The 22,678-nt window shown below is 37.9% G+C and overlaps 1 protein-coding gene across 1 annotated transcript in view; it reads right to left on the bottom strand.

Annotated features, from left to right (window-relative positions):
• col14a1a (collagen, type XIV, alpha 1a) overlaps positions 1 to 22,678 on the bottom strand; it is a 143,169-nt gene that overhangs the window by 110,418 nt on the left and 10,073 nt on the right. The window contains exons 3-5 of the mRNA XM_061716468.1: positions 15,329 to 15,445; positions 11,263 to 11,406; positions 10,235 to 10,339 (exon numbers count right to left, since the gene is read on the bottom strand). Coding sequence (XP_061572452.1) covers positions 10,235 to 10,339; positions 11,263 to 11,406; positions 15,329 to 15,445 — 366 coding nt within the window. The remainder of the gene's footprint in view (positions 1 to 10,234; positions 10,340 to 11,262; positions 11,407 to 15,328; positions 15,446 to 22,678) is intronic.

Below are 22,678 nucleotides of genomic sequence, written 5' to 3' on the forward strand. Positions count from 1 at the left end.
GTCTGTTTTGTGTGTGCTGTTGCCAGCTTTAGTCAGTCCTGTGTTCATTTGTAATACATGTTAACAAATCATTCAATCAATTATTGCTCCATGATTTACACGTGTGTGTGAGCCGCTGAATTGTCTCTTATGTAAGAGATAAATTCCAAGATTTGAAAGTAAGTTAATAGTGACATCAATGTCAATCCATTTAAGCAGCCATGGACCACTGCCTTGTTTTGATACGTACGACACAGGTACATTAGCAGCAATGACGAGATGTGTTTTTGAAATCAGTCTATTTATATTCAGTGTGCTCCTTCCAGACTCAGTCAGCCTGTTGGGTTTTTGTCGCTCCTCGCTGTTCTGCTGGTCAGACATGGAAACACAAAGAGTGGTGATGTTGTATTCCTGAGCTGACAATCGAGGAAGCCACAGAACTGAATTATTGTCACGTTGGACACAGAAACTGCTGTGTTTACACATCTCTGACTCTGCAAATGCCAGCCTGACTGAAAGTCCAAACTGGGACAGTGCAGTACCATTTCAGCTAGGTCAGTGTGGAAAGGAAATGTGTCTGGGGGACTGACAACTTATTTTTTTACTTCTAAAAGCTACTAACCAACACTTCCAACAAATATTATTGCTCACATCTCTTGTGTGAGCTAATATTACTAAGATCATCCAAATTCAACGATGTTTGAACACTGTTAAGGGAAACTTTCCAAAGAAAGTACACTACTGTCATTGATTTGCTCTTGTTTTGTCAGTGAAAACTATTTAGTATTTGGCTGCAGAATTACATTCTCACTTTAATTAAAATAAAACTGAAATTAAAACTAACAACTAACTGTATGTGTGCATGTGGAAGCAACATTCATACAGTACATTTTAACATTTAATGTAATCGGAGAAGCTATATGATGGTGCAACAGAAAAATGTCATTAAAATACAGTCATCCTGCATGTTCACTGTACAACAATTTTCACCTCAAATGATGTTCACTGGGCGAAAAGATCTCCAATAAAAACACTAAAGAATGGAGTGGAAATAGCTGGCAAGATTTATACCTAAATCATTTTAATTATCTAGGGAAATAAAGATGATTAGCTCATCGGAGGGAAAAGCCACTGAAATCACTCAGGGATCATTTTCCAGTGAAGAGAAGGCAGCTTCATGAACTGATGTCATTTCATTGCTCTGCTGGACAGCTTTGCACAGTATTTGCTTTGTTTCTTTATCTCTAAGAGGAAAAATAGATGTTCAGGTTTTGACATTTTGGACTCTGAGAATAAAGTATTAACGCTAAGCGGTCGTTTCGTTGAATATAGCTAAATGACTAAGAAGGCCAAAAAAGACTCTTTTACTGCAGAAGATAAAGCTGTCAGAAACAAACAGAAAGTGAATGTCTGACACACTTTGCTCAGTATTTCAGCCAACAACTTACCATTATTTTCCAACAATTTAGAAGTTATGACATGCTGTCCTCTTAGCTGATTTACCTTTTTTCAGCAAGTTTCAAACTCATCTGTCCTAATGCTATTAGAAGCAGATTTAAGACAATGATTTTCCAAGAGAAAGTAAGATTTCCAACACCAATGCTGCTGTTTTCTTTTATACGGCTGAGATAATGGGAGAATAGATCAATCACTTAAAGAAATTATGTTATAGAGCTTAAGTCTTCATTCTGAAGTCAAAAGGTTTTACCAATAAGAGAAAGCAGATATCTAAGACTTTCTTCCATTTCCATCAATTGTTTTTGCAAAATAAAAGAATCATTCTGCTGCTTTGCATCTATAAGCAGAAATATCTTCTTGAAGGACGCTTCCCTACAATGAAGGTTAGTGAAGCGACATGTTTCACAGCAGCGCTATCAATGGCAGACTAGCTTACAAGCATTTTATAAATGCTCCAGTTCATTTCTTATTTGCTTCACCGTTCACCCTCATTTCCTCCTCTTTGCTTTTTTAAAAGTTCAATGAAGAAAGCTCTGTGTGCTACTGTTTTTAATGTTTCAGTCATCAAAAGTTAAAGGATATACAATACTTGAAGGAGTGTTATAGTAATAACTTGCTGTTGAGGATGAAGATTACGCCTTACACTCAAAACTGAGGCATAACGCTCAAGCAAACTGATTCAGGCATACAAACAGTAAAAACTAACACCTGCTGGTTTGTTAACCCTGTATTGAAACCTTAAGTTGAACATTTTAATTGTCTCACTTCTTTAAAACTGTACCTCAAGAAAGAGCAGTAAACTGTCAGAAAACTACATCAACAAAGACTTCTTAAGTGACAGGTTTAGCCTCTCCTTAAAATATTCACTGTGTTATGTTTCATTCTGAACCATAATTGACAATTTGAACAAGATTAACTTCTACTAATTAAGACATCATGGAATCAGTCAAAGTAAATCAAATATCTGCTAGATGAATGTGCACATCTGTTCAAGTTTAATCACAGGTAAGTGTAGATTTTTAAACCTCCCATGGTATTTCCGATAGTGAGGTGCTGAAATTTCATACGGATAGTCATACAATGCAAAAAATCATCTTGCAGTGAGCATCTGGGGCTGGTGGGTAAAGTAGTAAAATACAGAAAACTTTCACTCCTCTCTCGCCAAGCTGAAGTCCAACACAAGATGATGCAGATCTGAATATTACCTACTTCCACAATGATTTAATGGTGGACATGTATGAGAGTACCGTGTGTTTTATTTCATGGTAAGAAAATAGAAAACTCCCGCACACGTTCTTCTCACCAGACTACTGTTTTATTGGGCCAACGTTTCGGTCATCAACCTTTGTCAAGGCGTTTTTTGATGCCTTGAGAAAGGTCGATGACCGAAACGTTGGCCCAATAAAACAGTAGTCTGGTGAGAAGAACGTGTGCGGGAGTTTTCTTTTTTAAATTGGCTGCAGCTTTCCCCCTCTGACGCACCTTTCTGCATAACCGGTGTGCAAAAAGTTTCTACTATGGTAAGAAAATAGAAAAAAAAAATCTAGTTTAAAAGAGACATACCATGAAAAAAAAACATTTTCTGTTCTTAAGGGGAATCTTATCCTCTAAAAGCGTAAACACAAAGGACTGGTGTGACAGAGCAGCCCGGGGTTTATCGAGTTTACCTTGTACCGTATATGACGGACCTATGAGGTGATTTTCAGTCATCTATCGGGGTCCAACAAATAATCCACATAGTCCACAACATTCGATAACAAAATAAGTTGCCAACTAATTAAATAACTGACTATTAATTGGTGGCGTCATCATACATCTGCTTCATGACATGGATCAGAACGAACAACGCTTCTTACGCATACTGTATATTCTGACGCACTCTGTCTGCTGGTGAGAGTCTCTTACCTGTAAGCACACGCATGTGTCTTTGTTAGCGAATCTGGACAAAACTCGCTGTGAGAGCAGGGAAAATTGTAAACATGCGACAGAAAACACACTTAGCGTGTTTTTTTCCTTCTTTTTTCTGAGACCAAGGCCCAGACGTTCACTCCCAAACTCGACAAAACTCTCCATGATATCTATTGTTTGTTTCCCTCGGGTCTCTATTAAAAGCTGCCGGTGGTCTCTCAGTGTACATTTACCATAATGTCTAGTACAGCACAGCACTGGAAAGCTCTTGTTTTTCTATTTTCAGAAACCATTTACATTTTTGATTTGCATCAACCATTCGGGAGTAACGGTTGTGAAAAGCTAACATTAAAAATATGTGACCATAAAATATAAATATGTGTGTGACCAGTGGTAAATCTTGTCTGTTGTCTGTGGTCATAGGCTACTTCACAAGTCCTGCAGGGGCTGTAAAGACTCATATATGCCAAGCACCACCCATCTTACTTCAAGACTGAAGCTCATGCAGAACTGAGATTCATTACACTTCCTTAACTGGCTGCTAGAGGCTGGCTCCAAAAGCAAGTCGATCACCATTGACTCCCATGTTAAAATGTCCAACTTTAGAGCAGAAATAAACATATTTATAGCCTGGTTAAATAAAAACGCTTTGGTCTTAATTGTTTGATTTCACTTCCATGACAACTTTGAGGGCCCCTCCCCCCTGCAGCTCTTCAGAAACCTATGAGTCACATGGCCTAACGCTTTGTCCGTTGTTTTGTGTATGCGCACAAAGGTCTATTTTTTGGCTTACTGCTGTTCCCTTTATGGTGCACCATAGTACAGTAAATCATGGGACTCCATCTAACCCTATCTTCTGCATCCTTTTCTCTCACCCCAACTATCCACATGTCCTCTTTCACTAGTATTTTCTGAATTTTCTAGATATCTTAAACAGTCTAGGAGTTATGATTTTGAGAACTCTGCCAAATCCTGTAGGCCAGTGTTTCCCAACCTCGGTCCTCAAGGCCCACTGTCCTGCATGTTTTAGATGTTTCCCTGCTTCAGCACACCGTGATACAAGTGGCTGTGTCATCAACAGAATTGTGCAGGCCTTGATGACAAGCTAATTAGGAACATTAATTAGAATCAGGTGTGATGATGAAGGGAAACATCTGAAACATGCAGGACTGTGGGCCTTGAGGACCAGGGTTGGGAAACACTGCTGTAGGCGATGACAGGATGGTCGTGAAGGGGTTTTAACTTTTTTTATTTCTTATGTGCAGCAAAGTTTATTCATCACAAAAGTTAAATAAATCACATATTTTAAATAAATAATTTTCAATGTCTTTTTGTTAGTTGCCACACGTCTCAAACACTCTAATTTCAAGACCTAATAGCTAAATAACATGGTTTGAATTATTGTGCAATTCTTAATCCGATTAATCTGATTAATCCTTTCAATAGTCAATAGAATAATCGACTAAAAAAATAACCGATAGTTCACCCATAAAATGCCTTCTGGCTGTTCACTTTTAATGATTCAAAATTGTCTATTATCGCCATATAAAGTTTTCAGGCTATCTAGGATTGAAGAGTATCAATAAATACGTTTTGAGAGAGCAGTCATACAAGGTACTATCAATACTATTTTTATTTATTTATTTTCTACTTAGACTAGCATTAATTACATATGCAGACTGGCATTTGCAACCAAGTCCATATATCTGTCCCCTCTTGGGATCAACCCTGCCAACCTTCGACATGATTTTTTTTTTTTTTTTTTTTCCCTTGTCTGCACACATATTAATGATTGATACCATGACGGTAGAAACCAAAAGTATATATATGTGCATTATTACTATATTTAATATATATACATATATATACACATACATATGCGTACACATACATACAAACCCAGTGATTTTTTTTTTTTTTTTTTTTTTTGGGGGGGGCGGGGTGACGACATCCACTGCCAATCCAGGAAGCAGGAACACACGGAAACACACGTCAAGCACTAGAAATCTGCAACAAAAAACCACAAACAAAACACGAAACCGGCACGGAGCCAACCAAAACAACAACAGCAATCGACCTAAATCTTGAGATCTGATCGCAGTCTGAGCTAAGCTACCGCTACCGCTACCTAACCCCAAAAACTAGAGAGCCAGCATGCAGACATGATTAAGTCAAAAAAAGAGACATTCTCCAATGGTCTCTTTTGCTGTGAGACATGACTGGCAGTAACTGGTGTGATTAGTTTAGGAAGGTAACCAATGACAGCAGAGTGAACGGGCTGCAGTGTGTCTGTGGCAGAACTGGATACCTGGGAAATTCAGTCAATCCAGTCACGTCATTCGATCCCAATTTAGCCTGTCACCTGTCCTTTTTACATGAACTGACACTGAGTCGGTGTTGAGTAGGCTCAATAACCCGCCTCTGAGGGTACAGATCTGATGGTTCAGAACGACGTGGGACGGAAGGACCTGGGTGGGATTTATTGATTACAAGACGAAGAGGTCCGCCAGTTTCTCATCCTCAGAGCTGAAGACGCCATAAACTGATGAGAATTGTAAAATGCAACTGGCCACTAAAATGACAGACCACGGCTGTGCAAGAAACAAAACTCAGATCATTAACAAATTGAAGAGCCCAAGAAATAAGTTCTTTGCAGTCAACGACCACAACAGCCGAAGCGGCAGAGGAGGACTAAGTTGGTCATATTCTGATTTGTGCTACATATTCTGTTGTTATTCGTGTATCCGATAACTGCACCCAGCACAGAATTAGCCAACTCTTCCGATGTTGGTGAAGCCAACCACACGGATAGCAGGGCTGTCATGTTACGCAGTCCTGACTTCTCTTCCCTCCTCAGGCACTGGTGAGATAATAACACCCCTTACACTCCCCCAGCAAATTCTTCATCCAGGGAGAGTAACTGGGTCTAATCTAAAAACACCTAGAGACAGTAGGTTTGTGCTGCTCTCTCCAACACCTAAACCCAGCTGCTATGACCAAAAGCTTCCAGACATGGTTGAAAAGGGACCTGTTTACTGTACTTGTGTGGTATTTTGACTAAAACCTTGTACAGATATTTGATTAAGAACAGAGAAATTTGTGACAGTTTCCAATAGATTAAGGATATGACTGACACGTTTCGTAACTATGACAATGTCTAATCTGACAATCTCTATTGTGAACGTGGTAGAAGAAAAGGACTATCTGAAGTCAAAACTGGAGTGTTGACAGCAGACGGCAACTAAATGTGAATATAAAAATACATTTAAACTCATACTTGGGTCAAAGACGTATAAGGCCTTTGAGTAGCCCATTTTTAAAATACTTAAAATAAAGACATTTTTGGCCATTTTCCAAACATTTGAAATGTAGTGTACACATACATGTATGTGAAAACTTCAAACAAAGGTATTTTAGTGTTTTTAAACCTTTAAACCGTCATTTGGGGCGACCATTTATCTCAAAATGAATAGGGTGGTCACCCCACATGATGTCAAAATGTGACGTATACACTGCAGCAGTTAGAAAGAGGATTTATTTGTAAAGGAGAGAGAGACTACTGACCTGCAGGTTGTCTCTCTGGGACCCTCATGGAGTAACTGGCTGATGCAACATCCTCTTTGAGATGATTGTCAATATAAAAGTCCCTCAATTGTATTTTTTTCATGGTCACCCCAGATGATAATTCAGACAATGAACATATTCGGACAAGATTAGTTTGTGTATTATGATTGAAATGTGTGTGCAAATGTTCCATAACTTTGTCAATAAATCTAAAACAAGTTTGAAAGTATGCCCAATAGGGCAAGCATTATTTTTAAATTGTTTTAATGTGATTTAAAACCAGTTGTCCAAACAGAAGTCAAGGCTGGACGGTCACCCCACATGATGTTTTCACACTTCAGATGGCAGAAAATGACCAATAACCAACATTTTTAAATAAAATAAGAGTGGGCACATGTAGAAGGAACATATTAGACATACATGTTATATTTTTTATTCATTTTTATGTTTATTATTAGGTAGAAAGTTCCATCGGACAGAAAAAGTAAGCGTCACGTCTTTGACCCACTTATTAGTATGACCCCATCTTTTTTTATAATTGAAAACAATGGGAAACTATTTTACATATAAAATGATGAGTCCTGAACAACTCCTGGACATCAATACTGCCACACTACAAAATTACAGTAATATATAATGTACAAGCCTTTTATGTTTGATGAGAGCCCAAATTAGTCATTGTCGCCCCAAGAGATGCAAGTTTCACTATTTTAGTAGTATTTAGCTCAGAGCAGCCTTTTCATGTGTTCTGTAAGATATGTTAAGTTATTCAAAGACTATTTAGAACAAAAAGTTAATGTCTAAGACATTAAGTTCATTAATTTTCTTCGCACTAATTTGGTTAACAGACCTTAGGATACACCTACCCGACTTAAATCCCTTTTACTGCTCACAAAAGCAGTTTGTGGTCTCTGGTTTTTTTTAACTCTCGCACCATATATTGTTACCGATTTATATATATTATACATATATTGTTGCTGAACAAAAATCTGCAAACCCAGCTGGAAAGACAACGGACACATCAGATGTCTGCAATAAGAAAGCCATGCACAAACTTAAATAAATGTGTCCACACACACATCAGAGAAAAATGGTCGTGGATCAGCTATTAATAAAAGGTTTTATCAACATCCGACTCTGACATAAAAGCAAACTGATTACTACTCTGGAACAAAGTCTTGAAGGCCGTGCTACACACACACACAAAGATTTTCCACATCTCTTTGGAGATCAGTGGCGATCTGCTGTTACTACCATGAACAACAAATACACACACTGAATACATCAAAGGAGGGAGGAGCAGGGGGGGAAAAGCAATCACGTGTTGCAGCACATACATAGAGAACATAGATAAGCACTTATTAAACAAAGAGTCAAATTAGTATCAGTACTTCATAACATAAGCATCTAACTAATGCATTCACAAAAATCCTTATGTACGTTTTACAACTACAGAAACACAACAGAGTTGTTGCGGTTGAACTTTGGCGACTCCTGGTCTTTTCAAAAGCTTGGTATGCAGATTAATATACTGCAATAAGACACTTCAACAGTTACAAAAGATTGCAGCCCCCATGGACTTTTTGATTTAATATCAATGTGCTCTCTGACCAAGATCCAATTTATTACACATAAATGAATATCAGCTCATTTTCATTCTCAATTCATTCTCTCGGTGTGTGTGGTTGTATTGCTCATCTGTTCAATCAGCAATTCTGAAGAAAAAATAAAACCTGGCAAATAATATATAACAGTTATAGTGTTTAAAATGGTGACACACATTGTGCAGTAAAATAAAGGGTGCACCTCTAAACGATATTAAATATTGGCAATTTTATGAATATTTCCAACCTTTGCATCTTTTACTTTCGCGAGATAGCTGATCACCCGCAAATAAACACAGCCCAAAGACACTGTAGTGAAATAATAAGCACTCTATCCCACAGTAATGAAACCCTCCCTTTACATGCACATCAGACCAGAACACAGCGGTGAAAATATCACATAAAAGTCTTGTAAAAACAAACATATTCATTCGTCAGCAGTTACAAGTCTTGTTCGTGTCTGCATCTGAACAGCTTCATCTTTCTCACATACACACAGACAGACAGACAAACAGACACCCATGTTACACTAATTTATGATACTGCAAGTTTCCTCACTGAACTCAGGTTGGGGAGGAAATTAGCAGGCAGACGACAGCTGCTGCACAATAACATCCTGACTGGAGAAAGTGAATGCCTTCTCTTTTCTGACACTGTATAAAAAAAAGACGTTAAAATATAAGGCATTTAAATATGCTGGAACTTTTGATGTCAACTGAAAGAACATCTTGGTTTCAAAAATAAACAGACAGAAAACCAGATGCCTTATACCTGAGAGGATACTACTTTTTTTTTTTTTTTTTTTTTTTTTACACACATCTGCACATAAATTACACACAGTCTGATGTAACAAACAATAACAAGGGTAATATCATCATCATCACCCCCAACGATGCCACCATTCTCCCTGGCTGCCCCGGATCCACCACGGGTACGCAACCCCCCACCGACCTGTCCAAGAGAGACCTGCAGCCCCTGGGCCACCACCCCCAAAGGGCCGCAACCAGGGAGCCCCATCCCAAGGCTCTCAGGCCACCGCACCCCAGTCACCGCCAAGAGCAGCCAGCGCTACTCTTGCCACCCACCAGACACCAGCATATGAAAGGAGAAGACAGTGGAGGATAGGGGGGAAGGAGGGAAGAAAAGGTACGTGACCAACACCAGAAGGGCCAAGACAACCACTACCCAGCGTCCATACCCAACATATCAACGGCAACAAACATGAGGGCAAAACCTGCAACAAAAGGCAACACCAGGACAGTCGTACGGCATCGCACCAACCTGCGTTCTAGTTGTATCCAAAAAAGTTTGCAAAAATACCAACAGTAGCATTCATTTATCCATCCATTCATCCATCCAATCATTTTCTATACCCGCTTCAACAGTGAACAATTTTGCCACTTTTTAACATCTCATGTTCTCACTTCTTTGGTGACAGATCGATGTGTGCCTGAGTATTTCTTTGAGACATGGATTTCTGCACTCCAACTTTGTTGTCAATCCAACTGGATGGGAACAGACAACGCACATAGTTTTGGCTTTCTTGTCTGTGGAGCTGGTGTTGACGGCACCAACGGATGTTTTTCCTATCTCCAAACATTATTCTGGCAGCTGACTGAGTCCCATCAGCGCTATTCATTATATTTAAACATTCGTGTAAGCATAAGATTTGCCTGCATTTCCCTCTCCTGGAAACTGCATTTGTGTGTGTTTTGTCCTACCTGCAATGATCTCATTGGCATCTTCAGGAGACACGACTAAATCACTCTGCCTTTGGGTCTCCATCTTTTCTCTTCCATCACTCTCACCCCTTTCACCTGCATGAGCTAGAATTGATGTATCAAAGATTAGCAGGACAGTAACGGAATTATTAAAAAATGACTCAAGTAAACCAAGCTATGTAAAGAAAAAGTCGAGTGTAACTCAAGAGAAGTAAATGAAGAGGAGAGGACAGATGAGGAAATTATGGAAAAAAGGATTTATTTATTTATCTTTACTCCACCAACTCGAAATATTGAATCACTTTTCTAAGTGCAGTTCAAACGCAGTTCAAACAGCAGGTGTAACTTTAATTCTGATTGGTTTACGAGTAAATCGTCCCCCACATGGGGTGCGCTCTTATGATTGGCTGAAACAAAGAAGACATCTGATTGGTTGCAGATCCTTCCGTGTTAAAAAAAAACGTATTTGTGGATCGAGTCATGCAGGGGAGTTTTAAAAGTCACACGCAAATCCAGCGCAGCTCACAGACAAAAAAACATTTGTAAATCAGGTTATATTTGTGTGAGCATCAAAAATACATTTATGCATTTTGTCCTACGCACGTGTGAATCGGTCTGTGCGTTTGTGAATCTTGTCCTGTGCATTTGCGAATCGGTGTGTGCATTTGTGAATCGGTCTGTGCATTTGTGAATTATGAGACTGTTCCAGCTACATAATTTTTTAATCTCTAACTTTACTTTTTCTGTTTGCAAGTTGGCTTTATTTTGAAATCTGTTTGTGTTTGTTTATTAAAGATTATTTATTAAGATTAAAAAAGAGATTAATTTGATTACAGATATTAATTAATTAATTTCAATTATTTTAATCGCTTGACAGCACTAAAAAAAAAAAAACGTGCAAAAGAAGAAGAGAATAGACAAGAAAAAAATTTAGGGAAAAGTTCAGCAGGGTTGACTATAACAGTGTTCAATAACATAGGCATGGAGCGGGGATGAAACAGACACAGCAGTAAAACCATAACACAAACCTTTAAACCTCCCCTGAAGAGGGCGGCTCCGTTTCCTGCCACTTACAGCCATGACACCAAAAGTATAGTCTTTAGAAGGACTGTAGTCTGTTATCAATACCGTAGTGTTGGTTTTAGGCAGTATGATCTCCCTCTGCTGACCACCTGAAACAGGGGAGAAGAATGAGAAGAAGAGAAGATGGTCACAAAGATGATAAAGATGAAGATGGTGATAAAAATGAGGACTCAATGAACCGTCTCATTTTTTTGTTGATATAGTCAGCTTGGAACAGCTTGGAACCAGCAAATAAATAAAAACAAATTAAAGAAATAAAAAAAGAGTTTACAAAGCAAATACAAAATTAAATCAGAAGAGCAAATGAGTATTCTCCTTTGGGAAAGCAGACAAATATTACGGTCACGGTAGAAATATTCCTCTATTTTATTCTGGAGTTATTTGTTCTCCTCTTTATAAGGACCACATAGTTTAGCTCCACTCAAGCAATCAAATGCAAAATAAGCAAACAAATAAAAAGAAAAATGAAATCACATTTCAAGACATTTTTCTGAACCTCTGTTTTGTTGGTATTGATTTCTCAGATTAATGGTTAACATTTCAATAAAGGGGGGTAGAGGTTAGTGCTGGTGGACCTCTTATAAAATCCTCACAGAGAAACAACTCTGTGCTTGTGCTTATTTCCGTCCTGGACATCAGAACAGACATTACAATGAAATTACAATCAAGACCAAGATACTGAGACCGCTCATCTCAACTCTCCAGGTCAGCTGAGGTCACTGCACTGATGTTGTCCCTCACCAATAGATTATCAGTGTATCTGAAGTGAATTTATTAGGTTAGGACAGAAAAAAGCCTGCTAACTTCTCTAAAAGCATATGTTTCTTCATGTTTTTAATATGAAGAACTTTCTCTTATTCTTTAGCCCAATAAGTGCATGAATATTCCACTTTTTTCTTTGCATGTTTCCGCTACAGATGCCATAGGCCACTTCAAGCCAGGAGTTACAGATCACCTATGAAGCTACAGTTTGCATGTTTAACAAGGCAGAAACAGACTGATTTTTCTCTTAAATTCAGAAACACATTTAACAGTATTTTAAAAGAAGCAAATAATGTATATTGCCTGATATTGACACTGATATTTATAGTTTAATTTCTTGGCAGACAAAAGTTACAGTAAGTCATTTATCCTGCACATCACGTACAAGTAAACTCGTTGGCTGTGTGACAAACCCGCAATTAAAACTCCCCATCGAGCTGGAAAGGGCATTTTACATTTTTACTTCTAAACAGATTAAACACAAAACATATCCAGTTAGTGAGTGCGTTTTAGAGGTGAATGCTGGTCAGACCAAGGATCCAATTTGTTTAATGAGCAAAATGTATGGATCCATAGGGTACTACAAGTGGAAATCTTTTCAGTTTACTCAAAACTATTTGAAAACAAAATGTATATTTCTCAAAAATGTTAACTTATATCTGTGTCATTCTAGTCACCTGTCCAGGTATAACCCTCATCTTACCACATGACGGATGGGATGAGCTAGATTTCTCCTCTAGACATGGAGCAATGTTTCCTTGTCAGACCTACAGTAATACGAGGTGAGCATTTTACATCATTTTGAACTTAACTGAATTGAGCTGAATGTTATTTCACAAATCCCCAAAAGACATTAGAATGTTGAAGTATATTACTGAGAAGAAAAAAAGAGAAAGTACTCAAAAAGAATATTTATATGAGGTTACTGCTCTTGGCAAAGATGACTGATGCTGGTCCTTCTGCAGTGTGGCTGAAGAGTGACGAGGATATGCAGTGTTGTCCATTATGTTTGGCATCTTAATAAGGGTGCAACAAATGACTTTTTATAGTCACTTGAGCTATCGATTATTGAAACGATTGATCAATTTATCAGATTCTGAAATACTCAATAACTTAAAGGGTCCTATTATCTAGTTGGTTTCAAAATCAGCCTGAGGTTGTTTAGGGCATGTGCCAACTAACAAGAAAAAACATAAAAAATTATTCTTCAGTCAAAAATATACGATTAATTTAACTTGTATGATAAACAAAATTGCTGTTCATAAGACTATAAAAAGACTGGCAGGCAAAACTTATACTTTACTAAAATATAAAGAGCAGTATTTCCCTTAGCTTTATATTAGGGGGTCACCCCCCCCCCCCCCCCCAAAACAAAGATAAAGTTAAACCCCTCTTATGATCCTCCTGTTGCTGCCCACAGGAGTTGCATACTTCTAATATACTCAACTTCTAGATTGTTTACAATTTCTAGAAAATTCAAAATCTACCAGAAAGCAGAGAAATAGTGCTCTGCATCCACATACAATTTTTATGATGCCCCGGGGACTTAGTGCGACCGTCCAATTCCAGGCAGATTGAGCAGCTTGTCAGACATTTTTAACAAAAAAAGTGACTTCAGCTTCTGGTGAGTACAGTTGCATGAGGACAAACTTGGTTTTGCACATGCATGTCTGTTAAGGAGCAGCGCTGCTTATGTCATATAAGAATTATTCTTATACGAATATTACAGTTGTTACAATTTAAAGTTTATTACTCAGAGGTACTATTAAATTAAAAAACAAAGAGCATTATAAAATCAACTGTAGCAGATCATACACAGGCTAATATAGCACGTTGAAACTTGTTTAGATTAAGTTAGTAATGTGATCATAAAGTTGCCCTATTCAACAATAAAAAGTGACTTATAATAATGCGTCTCCAGTTTTACGACTGGCACAAAACAATAGCCAACTACTTGGATTGTGTGCTATTTATTGTAGTAAATAAAGAGACAACACAAACTATCTTAAATACCAGGGGTCACAAATGAGTATATTGACCCTAAATTGACTGTAGTTTGAAATGTGGATGCGTTGCCTTGCTATGTTAACCCTGTGATGGACCAGGGCGTACACTGAGGACTCTCGCCCTATGACAGCTGAACTTATCTGATACACCCAGTTGATCCTTTTACAAAAACGATATCATATTGTTCCAGAAGGTCATCTGCATCTCCAAGAGTGATCTGAAAGTTTTTTTTTATTTGCAATAAAAGGACTTCACCCATTCTTAATAAGCTTTACCATTCCTGTCATTCTGGCTTTAAAATGACAATAAGCCAAAAAAAGAGAATAAATCCGAACACAGGGCAGGCTTTTGTGTTTTCTTCCTTTTTTTCCCCATTATATAAGGCTTTCGTGATCACATTTAAAGTAAATACAAAACTATATTCAGATCTCAGTTTTAAAGTGCATTTGGTAAATGCCAGTGAGCTCCTGTTGCTATCCTCTCAGAGCAGGAAGTGGCCATTAATTAGATTTTTCATTCTCCTCTCGGGAAAAGAAGAAAGGAACACATTGCCAAATTAGGTCCCCCCCCAAAAAAACCAAAGGCATTATTTAGTGCTTCATATCAGCTATGTAAGGACTCCAGTGTTGCTCTAGTGTACTCATGTCTGCATTAACAACGTATGCAGACAGCAACACCTGTGAATCCTTGAATGTCTATCCAGGTGCACTATACATGACAAAGTAGATGTCAGTGGTGATTATGGTGATTACTAAAACACAGTGAAAGCACTGTCTGCACACTCATTCTCCCACAGATAAACAATAAAAGCAGGACAACATGCATGCATGAGAAGTCCAGTGATGATGCAGATTAATACAAAATAAATTATTACCATGCATCTCTATTATTCAGCTGGCCTGAACTAGCCCCCAGCATGACTCAGCATAGATCCTTCAACTGTAAGTACAGCTGTATATATTAATCCCAGTTTTGAAAAATGTGCTGACAGGCTCTACAGATGCAGCAGAAATACTTTCTTGTCTCAAACTTAGCCAATGCAAAGAATAAACTTTGAGGCCTCCATATCTCTCAGGATTGTAATTCTTTCAAAATAGTTCTGATAAGAAGTAATTTACATAATCCTCACTGACAGACCGAAAATCTAGTAATGTGATCCTGCCTCAAAAATGTAAAAGTGAGGTTACTCTCTCGTGTCATGGTATTTACTCTGCATGTGTTGTGAAGATGGTAAGCTCCTACCTGGTATACTATTGTAGATAAACAGGTAGCTGTCGACATCTCCTTTGGGCTCCCTCCATGAAACGTGGAGTTTACTTGAACTCAGCACTTTGAAACGCAGTCTCTTCGGAGCTGGAACTGAAGAACAATGTGACAGTTTAATCAGCTTCAATAAAGCAAAGAAACAGATTGCTTTGATAACTGATGCTGCGTTTAAATGTGTGATGAAAGGAAACGATAATAATTAAAAAGTTCCCAGACATGAGTCATAATGTGTTAATAAGAAAGTAAGCAGTGCCTGAGGCCGGGCAACAACATTTTTCTCAAAAAGCTAAAAGAAAAAAATAAGTGACTCTAAGACAAGATGAATGAAGGAATTTCATTTCTTAAGTTCCCACGGCAATGAAAGCAACAAATGAAGCAGATCAGTATGGTGAAAAGCTCAGCTTCGGATTGCATCAGATCAAAACACCACCAAAAAGGTATGAAATGTTTCAGGGGGGACATGTTTTCAGGCAACTAAGTTCCAAGAAACACATTACAGTTATCTCAAAAACATATGAAAGATTTTTTTTCAAAGTGTAAGAGAAATTAACATCACCTCTGGGATTTAATGTGACATTTTTTAAGATTTGAAGTTCTTATTCAACTGTTGCCATCTTGAGTTTCTAGGGCTAAGAGGAACCACAGCTGGTTGAACGTGAAACACATTTAAGCCGCTTTCTTTGTACTTCAGCAACAGCAAGTTGGACCTTCCAGTAATGTTAGTTCACCTCAACATGCTCAGTATGCAAATTGATCAAAATAAATAAATACATTTAAAAAAAAAAAAAAGACTTGGATGCCTACTGGTTTATTTGGTGCCTTTACATGATTTACCAATGAAAAGATTCAATCTCTTTTAGCATTTTCATTAACATTTTCGACTTAGAAGTCAGACATTCTAGGTTTAAATTTGCATTTGAATGCTTCATAAGTTATCAAACCAGTTCTAGCAAGGTATACTGTATCTGTAATTCATTTGTGTAAGGTCCATCAACCCCAAATTTCACACTTTATGTCACTCCCTAAAAAGGAAGCGTTAACACAAATTGTTCACACATTTATCTCATTTTTAGGTCAATTATTTGTCTGTTTTAACTGGCTACTGCCACTGGTGATCATTTGTTAGCAGAAAAGCACCTATTTTGTTCACATTTCACATTGTGAACTTGCAAAGGTAAAAAAAAGATTACATAACTTAAGTTCCCACTACTGAGAAACAACGACATTGGATGCTAACGATTATTTTGATTAATATTGTGATCACGTTTATTTATCACTCATCATAATGAGTTAAGTCCAATTTTTGTTTTTATTGCACCGTCATGTAAACACATCACATCTGTGTGCTACATTACTGCTAATTTACAAACATTTGCATAAAAATAAAATTGCTGCTCATTTCTCACACTAATTTTAGTGCCTTCATAATCGAAATAGAAATAAAAATAAATGTCACACAAAATTAAATAAACATGACACAGCTTACACTCTAACATACATTTCTGTTAATTCTGGGAACATATATTTGGCCAAATGGAACGTGATTGCTTTAGTGATCGACATGTCTCTGCGAGGTGGATGGGTGTTGTGCCGGATTCAGCACCCCTGCCGTGAAAAGCACCCCCTCGTCGTACACACTGTTTAGCGTCCAGTTTTGTGTTAATGATTCATGTTTAAATGCGCTCATGGATTCCACAATAGTCATACTTTCCCACAATCACAGTCACAGATAACAAAAATCGGGTAAATGGTTATTGATGTCATTAATTAATAGCCTGCTTACTGTGTTGTCTTCCATAATATTTGTAAATATATATAATATAAACTCCTAAGTATGTGTTTGTGTGAGTGTGTATATATAAATATATTGAAGTGTCAGTGTGTTGTTTTTTTTCTTGGTCTACTTATCATTGAATATAAACTCCTAAGTATGTGTTCATGTGAGTGTGTGAAATGAGAATATAATTTTTGTCATTGTGTGTACGACGAGGGGGTGCTTTTCACTGCAGGGGTGCTGAATCCGGCACAACAATGGGTATGGTGATGGTGAGGCTTGTAAGGGACATTTGAGATGATGATGATGAACCACTCACGCTTGCAACGGATGCAAGGGTTTTTCTTTGCCTTCATGCATTCATCGTAGCTGACTTTGTGACTTGTTTTAGGTGGTTGAACAAGTTAGTTGTGTTGGCTTGTGGTGCTGAAACACCTTAAGAGCACTCTTTACATATTACGTGTTTCACCGCGGTTGAATTGGTTTGATATTGGATATTATGAATTCAACACCCATAAAACTTGTGATACATACCACTGATTTTGGTCAAACCACTTGTGATGTGTTCATGGTCATCTAGACTGTATATCACAAAACATATACTATAATTAAAAAACATATACTATAATTATTAAAAATCATATATATGGGCTGATTTCATGTGGTTTAATGAATTCAACACCCATAAAACTTGTGATACATACCACTGATTTTGGTCATATTGCTTGTGATGTGTTCATGGTCATCTAGACTATATGTCACAAGAGAGTAATTATTATAAAATCATATTATGGGCTTAATGAGGTTTAATTCAACACCCATAAAACGTGTGATACATAACACCGATTGTTTTCATTAAACCTCATTAAATCAGCCCATAATATGATTTTATAATAATTACTCTCTTGTGATATATAGTCTAGATGACCATGAACACATCACAAGTGGTTTGACCAAAATCAGTGGTATGTATCACAAGTTTTATGGGTGTTGAATTCATAATATCCAATATCCAATATCAAACCAATTCAACCGCGGTACGTGTTTCTGGCTTGCCCTAAATCAGAAATTATTCCAAACAGATGATTATCAGCGTCGATGGACAAGAATTTATCTAAAATGTGCTATATTGAAACATTTTTGATCTTTGTCATGTTTTAATAATTGGCCGCCACTATAATCAGAATATATTTAATAAAACAACACTCGCACCACAGCTACAGAGACTAATTAAGTCAACAGCACACCGGTGTGTCGGAGTGAGAGGCTCCACATCCAGCACTGGGATGCCGCCGTTGTTGCGGGGATGTTACAAAACAATTGTTAGACTCAAAACATTGAAATATGTCAATTCTGATATGTTCATGTTGTCAAAACGGACGGGGCAAGTTTGTTTACCGTTTTCAGGTGATGCGCCATGTTTGATGTGGAGCTGTGATATCCAAACTGGTGCTTGCAAAGTTTGCATTCAACTTTTTTTCCTTTGTCTATTTTTATGATATTCTGCCACACTGCAGGTGTCTTCGACATGATAGAGTTCAACAAATCAACGGACCTTGTCTTTCTACTTTACAATCTATCCGTCTCTAGTCAGTGGGCTGGCCTAATCCAAAATAGTAAAAACAAGGGGGTGTCCAAAGATAGACCGTTACCTGTGAGAGAGGTGTGCTCTGAAAACACCCCCATCAGAACTTGGTACTTTCCTCCAGATTAAATTAAACTAAATTAAATTAAAGAATTGACCAATAAGAATGTTAGTCGAGCCAGGCCACATTTACTAATAAATCGAGAGATTTATTAGGAGATTACAGCCCTAGTGTCGAGTCAAATTCAGGTGTGTGAGGCTATGCTGTAATTGGTTCATGCGGACCACATGTTGAGTCAGTGGTCTCTTATTGACTCATGTGGACACACACACACACACACACACCTTTGCTGCATGTAAACGTACTGAGTGGTAGTTTAAATCAAAATGAGTTTTCAATTGGCTTCACTTTTCAGACCAAGCAGCTCCAGCAAGAACATCTTTTATGCAGTTCAGTACATATATTGACCCATTGGGCTTATGTAATGGAGAAATGAAAGGTACATCAGCATTACCTTTACAAATCTGCACAGATCTTTTGATGATAGTCATAGCAACCACACTCTTCATGAATCTTTGCAACTGCCGTTACTTACATTCACAGACTGCACAAATCAGAGGAAAATTTGACTGCTTAAAATCCACAGGCAGAGATAGCGATGACAAACGACAAGACTGGAGAGCGGAAATACGGATCAAGAACAGAGAAGAGTATAATATAATATCATTGAATAATTCACCTCAGATAAAAACAACAGTGGCTGATAACCTTTATGCCTGCAAACCGTATCACCTTTTCAGCATATTTCTATATCATTCTGCCAAGAGAAAATGAGAAAAAACACTTTGTGAAAGGTTTCTATAGATGAGCTGTCATAAATGAATCTAATGACCCATGTAATACAGCACCACTTTACCCGTCAGCACTCACATCAAAATTAAAATTAATTTCAAAATAAAAAATGGGATAAGTGATGCAGTAAAACTGTACGCCAACTTTGGGTGATGAAAAAAGTTTTTATTTCAGAACACATACACTGTTTTTAATCATACCTTGTCTAAAAACAATACCTTTAATGAACTGCAGTCTTGTAGTAATCAGTTGGAATTCCTGCCATGCTTTTAATCATAGTCTTTTTCTTCCTTTTTATTTATTTATTTATTTATTCTTTTTTAAAGATACCAAGGATGCTAGTTGAAACCCAGTCAAGTTGAATCATTAAGTTGCATATTTATCCAACTTTTACTTAATTAAAAGAAAGAAAAATCTGAATCCAACCTCCTCAGAGACATCTTGTTGGACATTTAATTCTGTTTTTGTGAGACCCCCTGCAGCACTGCACACTTTTATATTTTGCTTGCTGCTTTTTTTAAAGTAATTACACCACATCAACTATCCAATATCTAAAAAAAAAAGAGGATAAAAAGGTATGATGCGACACAATGAGAATCTATGAATAATTTTAAGTACATGATAGCACTACTATGGTATCATTTAATGCATTCATAGTAGGAGGAGTGAGCTGGCAGACAGGAAACTAATAACCAGCAGAACATTGCTTTGAGTACCTCTACCTTTGCCTTGCATGTGAATGAACACACTTGCACCTACACAATCATTGGGAGAAAACAAATCAAGATGTATATGCTGAAGACAAAACCAGAGATGGCAACCATGAATAATGAATATGGACATAAAGCTGTGGATGCAGAGGGAACATGAGGGTCTCTGATATAAATTACCCTTCACAATCAAACACGTCTGTTCTTGTTTACCACCTCTCTCTGCCATAAATATCAACCAAGAGCTCCACATTTCAAGCTTCCTCTCTATGAGAGTGAGCGCAGAGATTCTTTGTGAAACACATTAGACATTACGCCTCTATTTTTCACATCACAAAAGTGCACAAACCATGGCTGAAGAGCTTAGACCTGCCCAAGATTTACAGCATGTTTGTTCATGCAGAACACTCAAAACACTTTATCTGAGGAGAAACATCACTGGACTCACTGGAAGCCTCTGGAAAGGTTACAAACCCAACACCTCGAATTTGGCAGAAATTTAGCATCCGCCACATGGCAAAAAATGTATCTCATGTAAATACTTGGAGTCATAGAGGCCTTGACGAAATCCCCCAACCCCACCCTACCCTCAGTGTGAAAATTATGCATATCCTTCCAAACACAGTATTTAATATGTTCTTTCCTCATGCAGCTGAACCTTAATTCAGCGGGTCTAGAGAGCGTGAACCAGACAAGTCTTTTAGCTGGAGGCCCAGTTTAAATGAAATGATCTGGGTTAAAATGATGCAAGCACAGCTTGACGCCCCAGTTTGAGAGAGGACAACTTGTGGGTGAGTAAATGCTGACTGGGAAATCGCTCCTCCTCCCTTCTTTGGGTCCTTGTCTCTCGCTCAACTTCAACTGCGAGCTTCCTTTTTTCCTTCCTTTTCCCATCTCCTGATTTTGCTCAACAATCGATCTGGTCTCTTTATCCCCTGTTCATCTCTTTCTTCATCCCACTGCCTCCTTACTCAAGACTCCTTTATTCAATTGTCATTCATTCAATTTATTTCTTTTTGCTTACTCAAGTTTGTCTTTAGTCTTTGTGATTTTTTTTCTCTCAATTTCTTTTGAACCTTGAGTTTTCTCTTTTTTCCCCTTCATCTTCTTTCCTACACTTCCTTCTCCCTTATTCTTTCTTCCTTCCTTTAAGTCCCAGGTTTCCCTCTCCTCTTCTACCCAGATAAGCCTTGATCTGACTCCTCTGTGATTATTCAAGCTACAGCAGCTTTGCTAATACTCAGGATTTAGAGATGACAGCCGCTGGCTTGCACTGTCACTATAAGATATCGCAACTGTACTCTTCATGAAGGAAATTGTGGAGTCGTGTGTGTGTGTGTGTGTGTCAGCGTGCACAGCGGTACACGTAAATATATGTGGTCGACGTCTTGTTTGTACACAAACTACCCTGTTCACCAAGCTAGCACTTATCTCAAATCCACTCTGGCTTCTTGTTTCCATCTCTGCGCTCTTTTCTTCTCCTCTGCTGATCTCATGAAACACGTCCCTTTTGTCACAACTTTGTTTCTCATCTTCGGGTTTAAACTCTACCTCTCCTCCTCATCTTTCCTCTCTTCTGCTGTTTTATCATTTTATTCCATTATCTTCTCCTCTCCAGCACTCCACTCTGGTGATTTAGTGACTTCTAGGTCTTTTTTCACCCTTTCATTGCATACTGGTGTAAGTGATGCCTCAGCACTCATCTCTCTGCTCCATTTGATCTGAGTGTGTGTGTGTGTGTGTGTGTGTGTGTGTGTGTGTGTGTGTGTGTGTGTGTGTGTGTGTGTGTGTGTGTGTGTGAGGGGGGGGGTCATCCAGTGCATACAGTGTATTAGAAGTTGTTGCACAACCTTCTCAGTGTGTATTATGATGAAAGACTATTATATTGGGTTATTGTGCCAGTTATGACAATGGAAGTTATGGTAATGGAAGATATGAAATGACTTAGAAGATTTGAATACGGAGAAATTGCAATTTTTTTCCTCAAAAAGACTATGTCACAGTGACTGGGCAGCAAGTACAGAACAGCAGTAAATGCAACATGTAAATCAAGAAATAACTTGTCTAGTAACAAAAAAAAACCTAAAACAGAATCACTCTACAAACTATGCTCAGTGTTCTGAAGCTGACGAAGATAAAGAAAATAAAAATAACCATAGTAAAGCATACAGTCTGCAGCCTCTGCTACCTTTAATTGTTGAGTAAGTTCACATATGCAGCTCATGATAGTCCTAAGAATAAAATTGAAATCAGTCAAAATCTGTATCGGTAGGTCGGACCTTTAAGAAGCGCAAAAAAAATCGAATCAGCTCAGGTCTACATAGCTTTTATGGGAAAGATATCAAACTTATGCAGATAGAGAATAATCAGGTCTCTGTTTCCTGGCATTTCCCCTGAGAATCAT

Source organism: Cololabis saira, chromosome 3 (assembly GCF_033807715.1).
Source record: "Cololabis saira isolate AMF1-May2022 chromosome 3, fColSai1.1, whole genome shotgun sequence".
NCBI lineage: Eukaryota > Metazoa > Chordata > Actinopteri > Beloniformes > Belonidae > Cololabis > Cololabis saira.